This window comes from Squalius cephalus (assembly GCF_949319135.1).
Source record: "Squalius cephalus genome assembly, chromosome: 3".
Classification (NCBI taxonomy): Eukaryota; Metazoa; Chordata; class Actinopteri; order Cypriniformes; family Leuciscidae; genus Squalius; species Squalius cephalus.
Genome location: NC_137124.1, coordinates 51,570,206 through 51,586,289, shown reverse-complemented (window position 1 = coordinate 51,586,289; position 16,084 = coordinate 51,570,206). Strand labels below are relative to the sequence as shown.

Genomic DNA, 16,084 nt, shown 5'->3' with positions numbered 1-16,084 from the left:
GTGGAAAAGACATCTTTAAAAAAAATTTGCATTGTGGCCTCCTTCTCTCTATGTGTAAATATGAAAAAACTGTGCAAATAAAAATTGATGGCAACACTTTATACTACTTACTTACTTAATATACTTACGTAATAACAGTGAATTATGCATAAATACAAGTAACTAACCCTAAACCAAACCCTAACCATAACTCTATATTAAGTACATGTAGTTAATTCATATTACTCAGTAGCCTTATTTAAGTACAATGTAACTAACTCAACTTAAAATAAAGTGTAACCAAGTTTTTTTTCTCTTTAACTTTCAACTTTTCGAATTTTATTTTGTGTTTTAGCAGAAGAGTGTTAATATACGTTTTCAACTGAGACCTAAAACCCTTTATAGATGGAGCCTGCCGAATATAGAATGGAAGACTGTTCCACAATTTACTGTAAAAGCTCAGTCACCCTTTGACTTCTTGGAACGAGGGACTGCCAACAACATTAACTCTAAATCACACACACATACAGTAGGCTACATACAACGACTCAGAAAATTATGTAAATGCATAATGCATATGACACACATAATCAACATCTGCTTCTGTAGCCTCTATAAATACACCATGATGTCAAGAACACCAAATGAAGTGCCAAGTTATGTTATGAATGTTATTTATATTACGGCATGAAATCGAGAACAAGAAACCAATAAAATCATGATTTTAATTTGCAGATTGTTGTAAGATACGTCCCAAACACGACAGAAGATATAACCTTACATTCTGACATTCAGAGTGACCCAGTAAGCAACTGCTGAGACAAACATGAGCCAACAGTCACATGACCTGAAGTAAATCAAACAAAGTAAAGGCATGGATCCAAACCACAGAAAGGCCTAAAAAGATTCACAGCAAGTTTTGAATCAAGAAGCAGTCTATCTAGGAACCAAAGTGAAGTCTTAGATGCCCTAACTGTCCATTATTAAAACTCAACTTACATTTTTTTTTACACAGGCACAGCAGAACCTACTCCAAATGGCACTATTCTTTAAAGAAATGCTAGTATAGTAGGCCTATACACCTTCTTAAATATGATAGTCAACCGAAGAACATTATGAGTGTCAGCAACAAGCACACTGCATGCAGAATATACTTGATTTATTGCACGTTTTAGGGAAGTTTTAAGGTTGGGTGGGAAATACTGATTAGCACAGTCTACAGAAAACAAGTGAGGCAACAGTAGTTGGTATTTTTGTGAAGGATAAAGCTGCGGTCACATTCGCGAAATGGCGGAAAAATTTCATGGGCAAAAAGTCAATATGGCATCTTGCGATGCATGAACAGCTTATGATCTGCGAGGGGAATTTAAACACGTGGATCTCTATTGAAATGACTGGATTTCGCCCGCAAATTTTCACCGATCAACGGTAAACGTGACCGCACCTTAAAGACAAGTAAGGGAATAATGATGAGCTGGCTGCTGGAATGAGTTAAAGTTATGGGAAAGTTAAAGTTATGGGTAAAAGGGATTTACAGTTGATCTTGCCATGCTCTCTTACCCCTTGGTGCTTTTGCTGCTATGGGAAGAATAACTACTAGAGTTCTGCTGGTATTGGCTGATAGCAGACTCCGTCTCCCGGCTACGGTAGCCACGATCGTAATGACGGTGGTGTTTCTGGTAGAATGGTATCGATCCCGACATTGTGTCCTCTTTAGCTCAGATACTGTCTTCAGATATGAATCTCTTTTAGTCAGAAGATTCAAAACTTTCTAACAACACATCAAATATGAATATTGCACCCAGTGATTTATCAGTAATAATTTCACAGTAAAGATTTATCAGCGCTTTAGTTTAATTGAATTTAGTTTAATGTCAATTTGTAGATTACTTTTTTGTTGTTGTTGCTTTGGAGCACTTCTTGTTTTAACAATTTGCACTGGTAGCTCACGTACGTCTGCAAGTTAAAGATCTCTTTATCTAGAAAGCAACTGCTGTTTACGAACATCTGATAGACGTCTTTAAGACGTCAGTTTTACATACATTCTAAATCATAAACATCTTAAAGACATTCTCTCTCTCTCTCTCTCTCTCTCTCTCTCTCTCTCTCTCTCTCTCTCTCTCTCTCTATATATATATATATATATATATATATATATACAGACATGCATACATATAACCTTTTATATAGGCTATAGCCTACTGCTGAGTAAATACAATAAAACCACACTGGTAAGTACAACTAGCCTATATTGAAATGGTGACTGCAAGGTTACTGTTCTCAGGACATTTTAATGTCACACATTGATATTGCATAGTAGCCAAATGCAATTTAGCTCTTTCATACTTGTTTTTTTGTTTAAATATCGTTAAATATACGGTCTATGCTACCTCATTCTAAATAGATAGATGTTTTTATCTTTTCTTTAGATATTACTTAATATTTCAAACAAATTAAGAAAGCATCAGGTTCCCACTGCCACCATATGACAACATGCCCCACAAAAGTTCAGCCTTTTAAATAAATCTGTTAATTTTTTTTTTCGACAGATAACCTCTTCCCTAAACTAGCACGGATTTAGTAGGCTATCAATTGCAAGGTTCACGAGAACAAAAACTTCTGACAAATCTATTTCACCTGACAAACCTCAAGCGTTCATGCAGCGGATCATCTCACCTTGCCAAAGGTCTGCAAACAGCTCAGAGCCGGATCGGAGAGCAGCGCGTCAGGAATACTCAACCAAGATCCAAATCCAAGCAAAGACGCAAACTGGCACTGCGCTGTGAACGGGACCTGCTGTCCACACAACAAAAATAATATTGGCGATGGCAGGAATGTCCAGGCGACTCTCACGACCTTTTAGGGCGACAGGGGCTGTTAAATATAGCCATAGTGCACAGGAGTATCGGTACATTTTACGTGTATGCCTCGTAACGTTGACGACTTTTGACGAGTTATATTGTTTGTTTATATTAGGCTGGCATATCAGTAGGCTGTAACACTTAAAAAAATTATTGTGTTTTTACATTAGATAACAAATAACCAAGACTTTTGGAACATTGTGTTCAAACAAAACATGTCACAAAAAATAAGTTTGTAAGGATTTACATAAAACAATAGGCTAGATGTTAAAAATTAAGAATTCACACTGTGATCAACTACAGCTGTGGTTTTTTAAACCACATGTCAAAAGCTTTGTAAAGCTTAAACAGAAATGCCTATTCACCTTGTGTGGAAATAGTTAGTACACATAAACATGTATCACTACATTAAGTGCCTACAATTTGAATCAAGTGAACCAATTAGTCGATCAGCACTACTAATAAAGGCTACACTACAGAAAACCTCAATAAAGTCTGGTTTGTTCAAAATCAGAGAACTGATACAGTCAGAGAATTGTACTGTTGTACAAAATCAAAAAAGCTGCCTGATCTCTAACAAGGATGTTGGAATGGAATTTTAAGCCATTTTAACACTATAATTAATTTTTCTTCTTTTTGAATGAAAGTCTATGGCCCATAGAACCATTTGGTAAGAAGTTATGAATAGTGGTACAAAGGTGGAGGATGGTTGGAGCTTTAATCTGCAAAATGTTGGTGTAGGTCTTTAAAACTCATTTGACCCGTAGAAAATTTTCTTTTTCCCAAAAATACTAGTTAATGTTATCGCATTGGACTGAAACTTAGTGACTTTGTTCACAAATCGTATAACTAATTCTCAAATGTTTTTTTTGACAATTTTCGTACTTTTTTAGGGGGGGTGGGGGCGGGGGGGGTTTGTCACCTTGTTACACTTGTGATGTTCCCGGTCAAAAATGACCCGCCTTCAAAAAATAGCTTATAAATCACTCATTATACTATATTATCACCCAATATTGGATTCAATCTTTTTGTCAACTTGTTCTCTTTCAATTAGGACTGGTTTTATATTTCTGTTTGCATCTGATTAATCGTAGGCCTCGTTTATCTGAGAGTAGGCATCTCATTTTTTGAGTAAAAAAAGCGTTATTTATGAATAATTTTCACAATATTCATTAAAATATGAAAACAATTTGCACTGTTGATCACACTAGTCTACTTTAATGTTTCATCAGGAAGTTCGTTTTGAAAAACTTTTATTTTGTACAAAATGGCACATAGTCACACTTGTGGTGTTCCCGGTCAAAAATGACCCGCCTTCAAAAAATAGCTTATAAATCACTTGTTATACTATAGACCTTATGTAGCCCCGCCCCTTTTCTGCGCTGCGCTCGTTGTCTTTTAACTTCTGGTTTTATTTTCACAGCGATCTTGCGTATTCATGAGTGAACCGCTCGTTTTAAAATCTTCCCGGTCTACTGACATTTGTTAAGACATCTGGTTTAAACATTACAATCCTCATGATAACTTTCGTTAACTTTCGTTAAGTAAATCCACTTCAAAAGCTAATTACTCTTGGACAGTCTACTTGAAAAAGTCTACTTTAATGTTTCACAAGGAAGTTTGTTTTGAAAAACTTTTATTTTGTATAAAACCATTTTGTAAAACGATTGCTTGACGTGTGAGAACCAATGAGGTTTGTTTTTGCGTGTCAAGCAACTACGATTGAGCTCAGAGACCAGCAGGCAAATGTGGAGGGGAAAGGAACTGAACTCAGTTTTATACCAAGCAATTGAACCAAGAGTGACAGCATCCTAGATAATTCTTGGGCCTGCTGTATGTATTCACATTAAACAAGCAAACTAGATTTTTTCCGGTATGAAATTTTAGAAATGGTTAGATTACCTTCCTAAGCCTCTGACCTTATTGTTCTCTTCCTTTCAAAGGCCTTCATCTCAGCTGTGGTTCACACTAACAATAGCCATGCTATTGTTATCCTCCGTCACATGCAACACATGCCAAAAACAATGTGTGTGTTTGTGTGTGTGTGTGTGTGTGTGTGTGTGTGTGTGTGTGAGAGAGAGAGAGAGATACATATAAATAAATAGAAAAAGGGGGAGGGGCCCAGAGGCAACCAGACAGTGTCTCATGCAGGTCTAACAGATATGCATAAATGGTGCCAGACTACAGAAAAAAAACAAAAAAACATAGAAACAACACACACACACACACTTAGCTATCTACAGTAAATAGGAACAGTTCATAGAATTCTATTGTTTTTATAGCTATGGTAATACATATTATAACTAAACCCTGCACGACAAATCCTAACTCTAAGAGAAATCGTTCTGCATGTTTACATTTCTTTTTAAAACAACATTTTTTAAAACTTAATTTACTCTATTGTATACCATTTTTACAAATGTGGATTTTTTTTGTCAAGTAGCTCACTTCTGGGAACACATTTGTCCCCAAAATATGGCTGAGTAGGTACACGCATGCAAAGTCAGTATTAGAAAGTTAATCAACCCCCTTGACCGGCAAAACAGTTTGCCGCTGAGAACAACATTTTATGAAAACAGTTCAACAAGGGCATCAGTAAACTATTATAGGAAGTCTATTAATACGCATTTTAGTGATTCTGAGAACTTAAAGTTGATGAAAAATTAGAGAAAAAAAATCAGCTCTAAACATTCATGTACAAAATTATTCAACCCTCAAAATCAAATTTTGTGCAGAATCTCTTATACTTCATAATTCATAATTCTCTTATACTTTATACTACTCTACTGCAATCTTGGCCTATTCCTCGCTTGATAATCTTTGGTTTTCACGTTACCACTGCTTTCTTCAAATTCCACCAAATATTTTCAATGAGATTTAAATCTGAAGACTGTACAGACCACCCAAGAACATTCAATGACTGATCCCTGAACCAAGCTTAAGTAGATTTGGATGTTTACTTTGGGATGGCTGTTCTGCAGGAAAGCCCATTGATCATCAAGTCTCTGCACCGAAGGCATCACCATCTTTGCCAAAATGGCTTGATACTTCAAATAATTCATGATGTCCTTCATACGGTCAAGATTTCCACTTCCTGCAACAAGCACCCCCTTAACAAGACTGGAGCACCTCCATGTTTGACCATGTTGATGGTGTTCTTCTGCTCTTTTTTGCACCAGACATACTGCTGATCCATGTGTCCAAAAAATTCCAGTATATATACATTCTGTGACAGAATAACAGACCCTCAAATTGAGTATATTTAAAAGAAAAATCCTCCTCCTCCCCGAGAACCGGAATTTGTTGGGATATTTGAGCTGGATGCTCTGGAACGGCGGCCACTCCATCACGGCCTGCGAGCCTGAGGCAGCCAGAGAGTTCATCCCGGAAAAGGAGCCGGCTACCATCAGATCCAAGAAGTCTATGCGCGCTGCTCAGTCCATCCCAGAGCCAGGAGCGGACCTCTGCCTTATAGATCTGTGGTCCGCGCATCCAGATCCCTCCCGAGTTCTTCACCTTCCACGCCAGTTCTGGATGCTCCGGTCCCGTCCGGAATTCTTCCTCCTCCAGAGTTCCTGCCCGACTGCCTGGTCCTATCCCCACTGCTGGTTATGTCGAGTACCCTAGCTCAGAATGAAGCTGAGCCCCCGACTACACCTCAAGCTTCCAGGCCCACTGTGGTGTTCATCTGCTCCGCCTTGGTTGTCTTCAGCTCTGCTGAGATAATCTTCAGTCCCGTCAGCTCCACCCTGGTCACTTGCCATGCCGGTTCCACCCTGGCTCCTTGATCCGTCTCAGTTCTTGTTTCCTGTCCATGGACCTGGCCCTCCGGGCAGGGGCACGGTAAAATGTTTTAGGTTGGGGGTGTTATGTTTTTTGGGTCATCAAAACTCCAGACAACAAGCGTATCGGTTAGTACACTCGATTAACCAGCATACACACACCCGTCCCGGACATTTTGACAACACATCACATTTTTGACATTATTGATATGGCTTTACTCAATCGTTATGCAACGGACCGGTCTACAGGACAGAAATCAAGCCTTTAAATAAAAGGGTTATTGAGCTGTTTACACTGTCATATAGACCCCCAGCATTCCTGCTTCCCGTGCCCCTTCCACCTCCGTGCCACCTCCCTTCTGGATTTATGTGACTGTTACTTAGTGCTTCCACCAGTTTATTACCTTGTTTATGTTCTCATAAGGCCTGGGACACACTAGATGATTTTCAAATCTTAACCGATTTTAAAACTGTGGGAGACCACAGAAATAATGACAGTTTCAACCGATTTTTAGCATTGTAATCCTCTCAACGCACACACTAGATGATTCAGTCGGACCGCGAGCCCACACACTTGTTGATTGTAGGAATGATTTCACAGTGAGATGAAATATCACGGAGACTCGCGAGATCAAACCTGACTTGAGAAGAAAAACAATTGTAGGACAATCGACGTCATCAGCTGGCTCTCCAAAGTAGAAAGTAGAAAAAAAGAATATGGGTGATCTTCTTTCTCAATACTCCACTTTCATGGCATGTTTGTGGCTGCCAAGTTTCAGTTATAGAAGCACGCAACATCCGGTAGGTGACCCTTGCTCGCTCTCATTGGCTATCGCAGGTATCACGTCAGAGGCAGCCGGATCAAGAGTCGTAAATATCAAACGTGTTTGATATTTACGATTTGGGATCGTGGAGGCTCTGATGCGATTGGGAGCAGAAAAATAATCGTAATGACTCCACACAATCCAGGTTTTTTTTGGACAAAAAGTCAGTTACGACAAGCCTCAAATCGGGCCACACCCACCAGATCGTTGGGGGGTGCAAATCGGGCTCAAATTCGGCCATAGAAGCCCTGTGTGTTCAGTCATTCTTTGTGAAGTCTTGCTGCATGTGTCACACTGCATTTCTCTAAGTGTTTATGTGTCACATAGCATTTCTCTAAGTCAGTTTGTGGTTTATAGTGTACTACAAACTTATTACAGCTTATCTTAAAAGATTGCACCTCTCCTAAACACCTGAGCTGAAGCAGAAACCCAGCTAACAAAAATATATTCTAAGAACGTTTTGCTAACATTCCCATTAAGGTTATGAAATCGTTATTTCTGAATGTTCAAAACGTCCTGTTTTTTTCTTTTCTTTTTTTTTTCTTTCTTTTTAAACTGAAAACTTTAAATGTTTTCTTTTTCTTTCTCTTGATTATACAAATGTTAAGGGAACATTCCATTTTATAAGTTTGGAAACCAGGAACGAATGTTTCTGGAGGGGGGGTGGGGGGAGAAACATTCCATGAATGAACGTATTTGAGCTAACGTTTTTAGAACATGTTCAAAGACCAGATAACGTTGAACAAACGTTCTATTAATGTTACTGGAAGAATGTTCATTCAAAACTTTGAGAGAACCTTGCCAGAATGTTCTGAGAAAGTTTCCTGTTAGCCGGGAATGCATGAAGTTCCAGTTATATTGATGCCAATCAAACCAAAAGAGAATACTCGTCCTGGAAAAAGTGTGTGCATGTTCAGGCCAGCTGCCTGTTTCTGAGACTGTTGTTGTCATGAATATGCTTGTGTATTTTCGTCCCTCATTAAAGAAGCTTTGTGATAGTGTTTGGAAGAACACACGTTTGGCTGACCCTGGGATTGTAGCATGGGGTTTAAACACAGCTGCTGCACTACGTCTTCTTCAGAAAATATGCAGTGAAACTACAAGCCTTTCAACATGATGTCATACAATAAATCGCACTAGTATTTCATTGTTATAATGTTCAACCCTGTGTTGAAGTACTATAGCCTATTCAAAAATTAATTTATATGGATATTTTTTCATAGTTCATAATTTTGAATGCCTCCTTGCGTGTAATAACTAATGTGTGACTACTGGAAAAATGAAGTTTGGCAGAAAAATATGTCATAATGGCTTCTCAAAAGTTTCTCCTGCGCGAGTACATGCGCTAATTGTATTACAGCACACAAGTACGCTCTCTTGTGGTCACAGTAGAATTGAAGTAGGCCTATAAAGACCTTATACGTCTATCTATGATAAAGACCCATTAATACTATGGAACAAAAATATTATAAATGTGTTACATTACATTTGTTTTCTATTCTCTGTAGTACTGTACTGTTAAATGTATTATTATTTTTATATATTTATATTTTACATTAATATTTAGTTTATTTATCCATTTAAATCAAATGCATTTGTTTATTTAGTTAATTAGTTTAATCTTCTTTATGATTTTTTTATTATTATTATGTTTACTCTGCTTTTCTCTAAACCTTTACACAGACGTTTCCACTTGTCGTGTGGCCCCAGTTTGAAAACCCCTGATTTAGGGTATTTTTTTTAGGGTATATCTTTATTGTTATTTCAATTTTTTGTGAATCACTATAGTTTTTCATGTCTGTGTGATAACAAGCAAGTCTTTCTGTCTCTAAAATCACACCAAAAAACAATTTAGTAAAACAATGCAGTAAATATTACGTCTGCTCACGCTGAACAGGGAAAAAAAATGATTTCAGACCGTATATGGACATGTTTAAGAACGATTACGTGTCTGTGGGCGTGTCTGGAGAAACCAACATCGAAGAAGTACGGGAAGAGCATGTTATTTATGATACTTGTTTAAATAATTTAGTCTCATAATAAAAGTCTAGTAATTGAATAGATTTTTTTTGTATAAATTAAGTTCATTACGGTTAAGTGCTTGTTACTGCAGATTTCGTAAGTGTTTATCTTTCACCCGTGACACCCTTTCAGTTGTGTGTTGGTCTGGTCGAGGCTTGCGGAAGCGACAGTGAAATCCGGAAGTTTGGGCGGTGGTTGAAACTAAGCAGCTGTCGATCTCGGGTGTTCGGTGAGAAGCTTATTTTTCTTTCTTTTAAATTCTTTGATCTGTAGTTACGGTTCGTAAAGATTGTTTATAACATTTCATTTTAAAAGTCTATGTATTTTCATAACGTTCAATACAAGCTATACGAGCAGGGAGATTAAACGAGGCACCGTGTGCTCTGTTTGCTGACGGTTCGGATTAAAAATCTATAAACATATTGCCTATAAAATGTTATCCACTAGAAGTATATGTTGGCTTTACATCGGGAAATATGTAATCTATTGCTAAAGTGCATTTACTTGCTTCCTGTCTCATGTTATGGTTACTTTGACCTTGTCATCGAAATTAGGCTAAACTAGTTTTGAGCATCACTGTAAATAGTGGATCTGTATTCGGTAACTAATGTGCTATAAATACATAAAATGGGTCACAAATGTAGGCTATGATGATGATGATGATGATGATACAGAAGACTCCCGGCCTCCTCCCGCACTCTTTATTTCGACGTTGTTTTCGTTGTCCTTTGAAATAAAGTTTGTTTAAGCAGTAATTGTAACTTACCTGTTTTGTTTTTACATTTTTCTCAACGTTTAGCTTTTAGGTCCCAGTATAAGGAAAGTCTAAAGTAGATTTTGTTATGCAGTGGACTTGCCTCAGCACGCCAAAAAATATGTAGGCATTTTAGAAGATACCATCTTAGTGTTTATAACATCTAGAAGGAAGAGTTACTATTCTATCATTAGCAAAAGACATGTTTGCTTTTACTTTTTTGAATGCACAATTCTTTTTGCAGAAGAATCTAGTGGGGATGTGTTTGGGTATGTGTGTGATATGTCTTTTGTCTTTTTTAAGCTTGTAGGTAAAGCCAAATACAGCCAAAATGTCGAGCAAACGTGCCAAGGCAAAGATAACCAAGAAGCGCCCTCAGCGCGCGACTTCCAATGTCTTCGCTATGTTCGATCAGTCACAGATTCAGGAATTTAAGGAAGCATTCAACATGATCGACCAGAACCGGGATGGTTTTGTCGATAAGGAGGATCTTCATGACATGCTTGCTTCTCTTGGTAAGATTTTATAGCATTGAGGACCACTATCTATGCTCTTAAAAGTCCCCTGATGGGTTACAATTCTTGCTGTTGTTTCATTAACCATTTTAATGTTTCCAGTTTAATCATATTCTTCAGAATGCAGATGTGAGAGGAACTGATGACATTTGGAAGATTAAATATGTTGGATATATACGTGCATAGCACAGTTCTCTTATTAATGAGTGTTGAAGGATTGATCCAGATTACAAAACATCTCAAAGGAATAGTTCACCCAAAAATGAAAATGATCTCATCATTTACTCACCCTCAAGCCATCCTATGTGTATATGACTTAATTCTTTCAGCCGAACACAATCTGAGTTACGTTTAATTAATATCCTGACTCTTCCCAGCTTTGTAATAGCATTGAATAGTGTCCGAGTTTTTGGAGCTTCAAAAAGCACATCCATCCACATAAACGTAATTCATACGACTCCAATCTATTCTGAAGCGAAGCAATGGGTTTTTGAAAGAAAAATATCCATATTTAAAACGTATAAACCATAATCACTGGCTTCCGGCAACGGACGTACGTGTGATCACGAGAGAATAGAGTTCGGGTGGAAGAGTGACCTCTGACCCGACAATAATTTCATTTGTTGAAATCAATGCCAGATACCAAGTCTGATACCACTGTGGAAAATATCCTATTAATAATTTGTTTATATAAATAATTCATTTAAGCAACAACATACCCTTCAAGCAGCTAAAGTTTTTTTTATTTTTTTTATCTAGTAATAACTGTCAGTAATAAAATTAAGAAACACATTATAGGCTACTGAACAATTAAAAACAATAAAGCAAGTACTGTTTTACTAAAGTACTGCTGATAGCAGTATCTATTAATAGGAATATTCAAGTAAATATTCAGAAAGTGGTTTAAAAATCCAATTGTGTAAGCCATTCAATAAATGTTTTTAATGTCAATATAGTGAGACCAGCTGGCTAAATAATGTTTTGCATATGAATAGATGGTTAAATATATTATATGACGTAATTGCAGTTGTGGAACTTTGGATGACGCCAGCATATGGAAGGTTTTTAACTGTTGTTTACAATAAGTTTTTGTTGGATTACTGTTGTTGTATTAACTTTTTTTTAATTTTTTTTTGTGAATAACCAAAACCGTCATATTATACCATCTCATCATCGGAGCACTATTAAACTCACTGTAATGGCATCTAAATGCAGTGGCATGGAAACCACACTTTAGATATAAAATAAAACTGCTTAATATAACATTACAAACTGCTCGTAGGGCCTGGCAATATGACCAAAATCTTGTATAATTATATGTGTGTGTGTATAAGCGTGAATTCACATAAATGTTGTATCTAAAAAGCCAAAAAAGTAGTTATGTAGACTGAGTAGTTTCACAGCCTAATAGAATGAATCTGTTTTTCACTGTCTTTCAGGGAAGAACCCAACAGATGATTATTTGGAGGCCATGATGACAGAAGCTCCCGGGCCTATAAACTTCACTATGTTCCTCACTATGTTTGGAGAGAAGCTTAACGGCACAGATCCAGAGGAAGTCATTCGCAATGCGTTTGCCTGCTTTGACGAGGAGGGAACAGGTAAAATGATTGTCTCATCAAATCCATCCATGCAACACAACTTCTGCTACAACTGTGTTCTGCATCACTGAGTCCCTTTAGAATGAATTGCTGAATATTGCAGCTGGCTCCTGCACTCAAAAAAAATAAAATTATTAAAGATGTATGCATTTGGATTGAACATGAACTTAATGTAATGGTTTATTCTTAACTAGTTTTATGCATATTTGATTGTTTAAATCACAAAATAGTTTTCAAAATGCATTTAAATTTCATGAATCCACATAAAGTGCTAATTTTAAATAAAAATCACATTTGAGTTAAAGTATGAACATGGTTAAACTATGACTAGCTATGGAACAAGCAATATTCAGTTAGTTAAAATGTATGAGATTGAAACAAATTGGAATTATTGATGATAAGTGTTTATAAGTGCTATTTGTAGAAATCTTACCTGTTTAATTTATGAATGACAGACAAATATGCATCACATTTAAGCCTGCTTTCACAGACAGGGCTTAGATTAAGCCAGGATTAGGTTTTAGTTCAATCGGGACATTTAAGTAGCTTTTATAAACGTGCTGTTTTTATAAAACATTACTGTTGTGCATCCTGAGACAAAACAATGACACTGATGTATTTTTAAGATATGACAGTGCAAGTTGCTTTCAATTTAAACAGCGCAAATATGTATTTTAGTCTGAGTCTAGGCTTAAAGGGATAGTTCACTTTGAAATGAAATGTTGGTATGTTTTAGCTTACCTCAAGGGCATCCAAGATGTAGGTGTCTTTGTTTCCGCAGTAGTTTCAATTTTGATATTTTTAGGTCAAACCGTTCTTGTCTGTCAGTCATATCATGCAGGTCTATGGTCACTATCTGAAAGAGCATGCACAGAGAAGTCCAAATTAAACAATTCCCCATCATAAGTACACATTGAGGGCCTAAGACACGAAACGAGCGGTTTGTGTGAGAAAACGAACAGTATTTATATAGTTTTTACCTCTTACAACACAACCACGTCCAAGTGATCTGAGGGCGCGCGCACTTCCTGGTGTGTGACGTGTGCGCGCGTTCTGGCTTAGTCTGCGCAAGCGCCGGAAAGTGTACAAGAGGTAAAAACGATATAAATACTGTTCGTTTTCTCACACAAACTGCTCGTTTCGTGTCTTAGGCCATCAATGTGTACTTACGATGGGGAATTGTTTAATTTGGACTTCTCTGTGCATGCTCTTTGAGACAGTGACCATAGACCTGCATTATACGACTGACAGACAAGAACGGTTTGACCTAAAAATATCAAAATTGAAACTACTGCGGAAACAAAGACACCTACATCTTGGATGCCCTTGAGGTAAGCTAAAACATACCAAAATTTCATTTCAAAGTGAACTATCCCTTTAAACCTTATCTTTTCTGGTTCATGTGGCCTGTGCAGTAGGTCGAGGTCAGTGAGTGAAAACATGAACACACTGGAGAGCTGCTTTATGATGAAACGAGACACTGACGCTGTTTATCATGCTTAATATGGTAAAACTGCTTGATTTTAAGCTGTCTAGTCCAGTGGTTCCCAAACCTGTCCTGGAGTACCCCCAACACTGCACGTTTTCTTTGTCTCCCTAATCAAACAATCACATGGGTTAATGAGCTAATGAGTTGAATCAGGTGTGTTTGATTAGGGAGACAAAGAAAACGTGCAGTGTTGGGGGTACTCCAGGACAGGTTTGGGAACCACTGATCTAGTGTGTAAAGTGATATATTAATAAACGTGATGTGATTTCACTGGAGTGCCGCAGAGCTCCAGCAAACATAAACTCGTTGCTCTGATCATATGCTTTTCTAATGCTTTATTAAAATGTCTGCTGTGTTCTGTGTATCTTTTATTAATTATTCATCTAACAGTCGCTCTCAGCAGGGCGGGTGGCGTCAGATGTTTGATAAGATAACAGCATATCGCTGCTCCTGTATTTCGAACTTTGTTTTACCCCTAAACGTTGAATGAATAAGAACTTTGTCATGAGTATTTCGAGGCCTTTAGTTTGTTTGTGTTAACTGTACTCCAAATTGATGGAAGTTTTATATGCAATTCAGATACTACTCAAAATCTGTTTGAGTGTGAAGAGTTCTACTCATGAGTTTCTCTCCAAAGCGGCATAGCTAAAATATTAAATCACTGAGGAAAGAAAATCACACTTAGAGACTTTCCAAATCACCAGATTGTCTCTGGACCAAGAGGATCATTGCTTTCTTTCTTTTTCTCCCCGTAGGCTTCATTCCGGAGGACTATCTGAGAGAACTTCTGACCACTATGGGAGATCGATTCACAGATGAAGAAGTCGACGAGCTCTTCAGAGAAGCGCCAATCGATAAAAAGAGCAACTTCAACTACGTGGAGTTCACCCGTATTCTTAAACATGGAGCCAAAGACAAGGACGATTAAAAAAGCAAACAAAAAACACCCTGCATCCGTTTTAAAAATCCCTTTTAGGCTAGAGAAATCCCGTGCTGTCCCCTTGAGAATCCAACTTTAACTCTGGAAATTAAGTGTTCACTCTCCACCACTCACTAGACCTCATTTTTTGAACGGGTTATGATACGGTATCACAGATAAAGTCATGTCACTCTAATACTGAAATCCTCATGGTTTGGGCTATCAAAATCACTTTGGTTTTGAGGTGTTTAAATGTTGTTTTTCTTACGTTAGCATGGCAGTGTTTTGTTTTTAGGTGTATGCCAACTGGAACAAATTCCACTTTATTCGTCACACCTTACTGTTAATTGGGGAAGTGTTTTGTAAGTATAGGGCTCTCATGGATCATGTTTTCGTATATTTTGTCCATGTCTAAGGTTTTTTTTAACAGTGTAACTTTGTAGTTACATTTAGCTAGTCGCACACAGGTAAGTTATCTCAGACCTCTAAGACAGTCTTGTTTTTGTTTAATCAGACAGTGAAAAATGTGAACATGTTGATGTATTTAGATGCATTTGATCTCGTTTGATTTCATTGCCTAACTGAGTTTTTACATCTGATAATACGTATTTTCAATAAATCTCTCATATTAAAACATTTTGATGTGTAATTTTTTGTTAACTATGTTTTTGATGTAATTATGAATACAGTCATAATTGCAGTGCTGATGATAGTTTTATAATTTTGTTCAGACAATTAGCTTAGCTTGTTGGCTTGTTGCGAAGAATAAATAATGCTGTACAATGTCACTGTTTAGCCTGTTTTCATGTGCGGTTGCATTTAGCATAATCTGAGAGTGTAAACTTTGATTTGAAGCAAAAAGTATAAAAAAAAAAATCAGACCAAAACACAAAGGTAGAAGACTGTGTATCTAACTTTAAGAAGCACAGCTAATCAGTTGGCTTATGCAATGTTATTTTTAGTTTTTCATTATACATTTGCAAGCATGGTGCAGTGTTTAGATGCATTCATCTGCAATCATTATTCTGGAGCGACATTTGGATTTTAAATCTATGCCTGAGTGTATCTAGTATATTTTATATTATATATTATTTAGTATTTTTTTTATATATTTAAAATACAAAGGTGTGTGAGTGTGTGCTTAAAATCCACACACACGTATATGTTTATAAATAAAGTGGGCATACCTATTACAATTTACAACAATACTTTTATATTATTTTTATTATTATATATTTTATTCTGCCAAAATCTTAGAATAATGAGGCAAGAAAGAGAGCTGGTATCCGGGCATGTTAAGGTTACCATATATAAATGGTAACTCGCATGACTCGATCG

The 16,084-nt window shown here is 37.0% G+C and overlaps 2 protein-coding genes across 4 annotated transcripts in view; one reads left to right on the top strand and one right to left on the bottom strand.

Annotated features, from left to right (window-relative positions):
- The window catches only part of myom1b (myomesin 1b), a 50,884-nt gene extending 47,975 nt beyond the window's left edge, over positions 1-2,909 (bottom strand). The window contains exons 1-2 of the mRNA XM_079865414.1: positions 2,656-2,909; positions 1,540-1,708 (exon numbers count right to left, since the gene is read on the bottom strand). Coding sequence (XP_079721540.1) covers positions 1,540-1,682 — 143 coding nt within the window. The 5' untranslated portion in view covers positions 1,683-1,708; positions 2,656-2,909. The remainder of the gene's footprint in view (positions 1-1,539; positions 1,709-2,655) is intronic.
- myl12.1 (myosin, light chain 12-1) lies at positions 1,226-15,112 on the top strand. Of its 3 annotated transcripts, none has more exons than XM_079865423.1 (5): positions 1,226-1,434; positions 9,601-9,697; positions 10,526-10,737; positions 12,177-12,338; positions 14,583-15,112. In XM_079865423.1, exons 3-5 carry the CDS (start codon positions 10,554-10,556, stop codon positions 14,753-14,755), a joined length of 519 nt encoding a protein of 172 aa, XP_079721549.1. In that variant the 5' UTR covers positions 1,226-1,434; positions 9,601-9,697; positions 10,526-10,553; the 3' UTR covers positions 14,756-15,112. The 3 variants fall into 3 exon arrangements, with proteins under 3 accessions (XP_079721549.1, XP_079721548.1, XP_079721550.1); XM_079865422.1 differs by lacking the exon at positions 1,226-1,434 and adding an exon at positions 9,397-9,432; XM_079865424.1 differs by lacking the exon at positions 1,226-1,434 and having other exon boundaries at positions 10,533-10,737.
- Positions 15,113-16,084: the final 972 nt, after the last annotated feature.

What these genes read in the sequence shown, in the direction of transcription:
- myl12.1 (XM_079865423.1), top strand. Translation starts at nt 10,554, where the DNA reads ATGTCGAGCAAACGTGCCAAGGCAAAGATAACCAAGAAGCGCCCTCAG. An exon ending in TGACATGCTTGCTTCTCTTG is followed by an intron (nt 10,738 to 12,176) that starts GTAAGATTTTAT and finishes ACTGTCTTTCAG; the next exon opens with GGAAGAACCCAACAGATGAT. An exon ending in CTTTGACGAGGAGGGAACAG is followed by an intron (nt 12,339 to 14,582) that starts GTAAAATGATTG and finishes TTCTCCCCGTAG; the next exon opens with GCTTCATTCCGGAGGACTAT.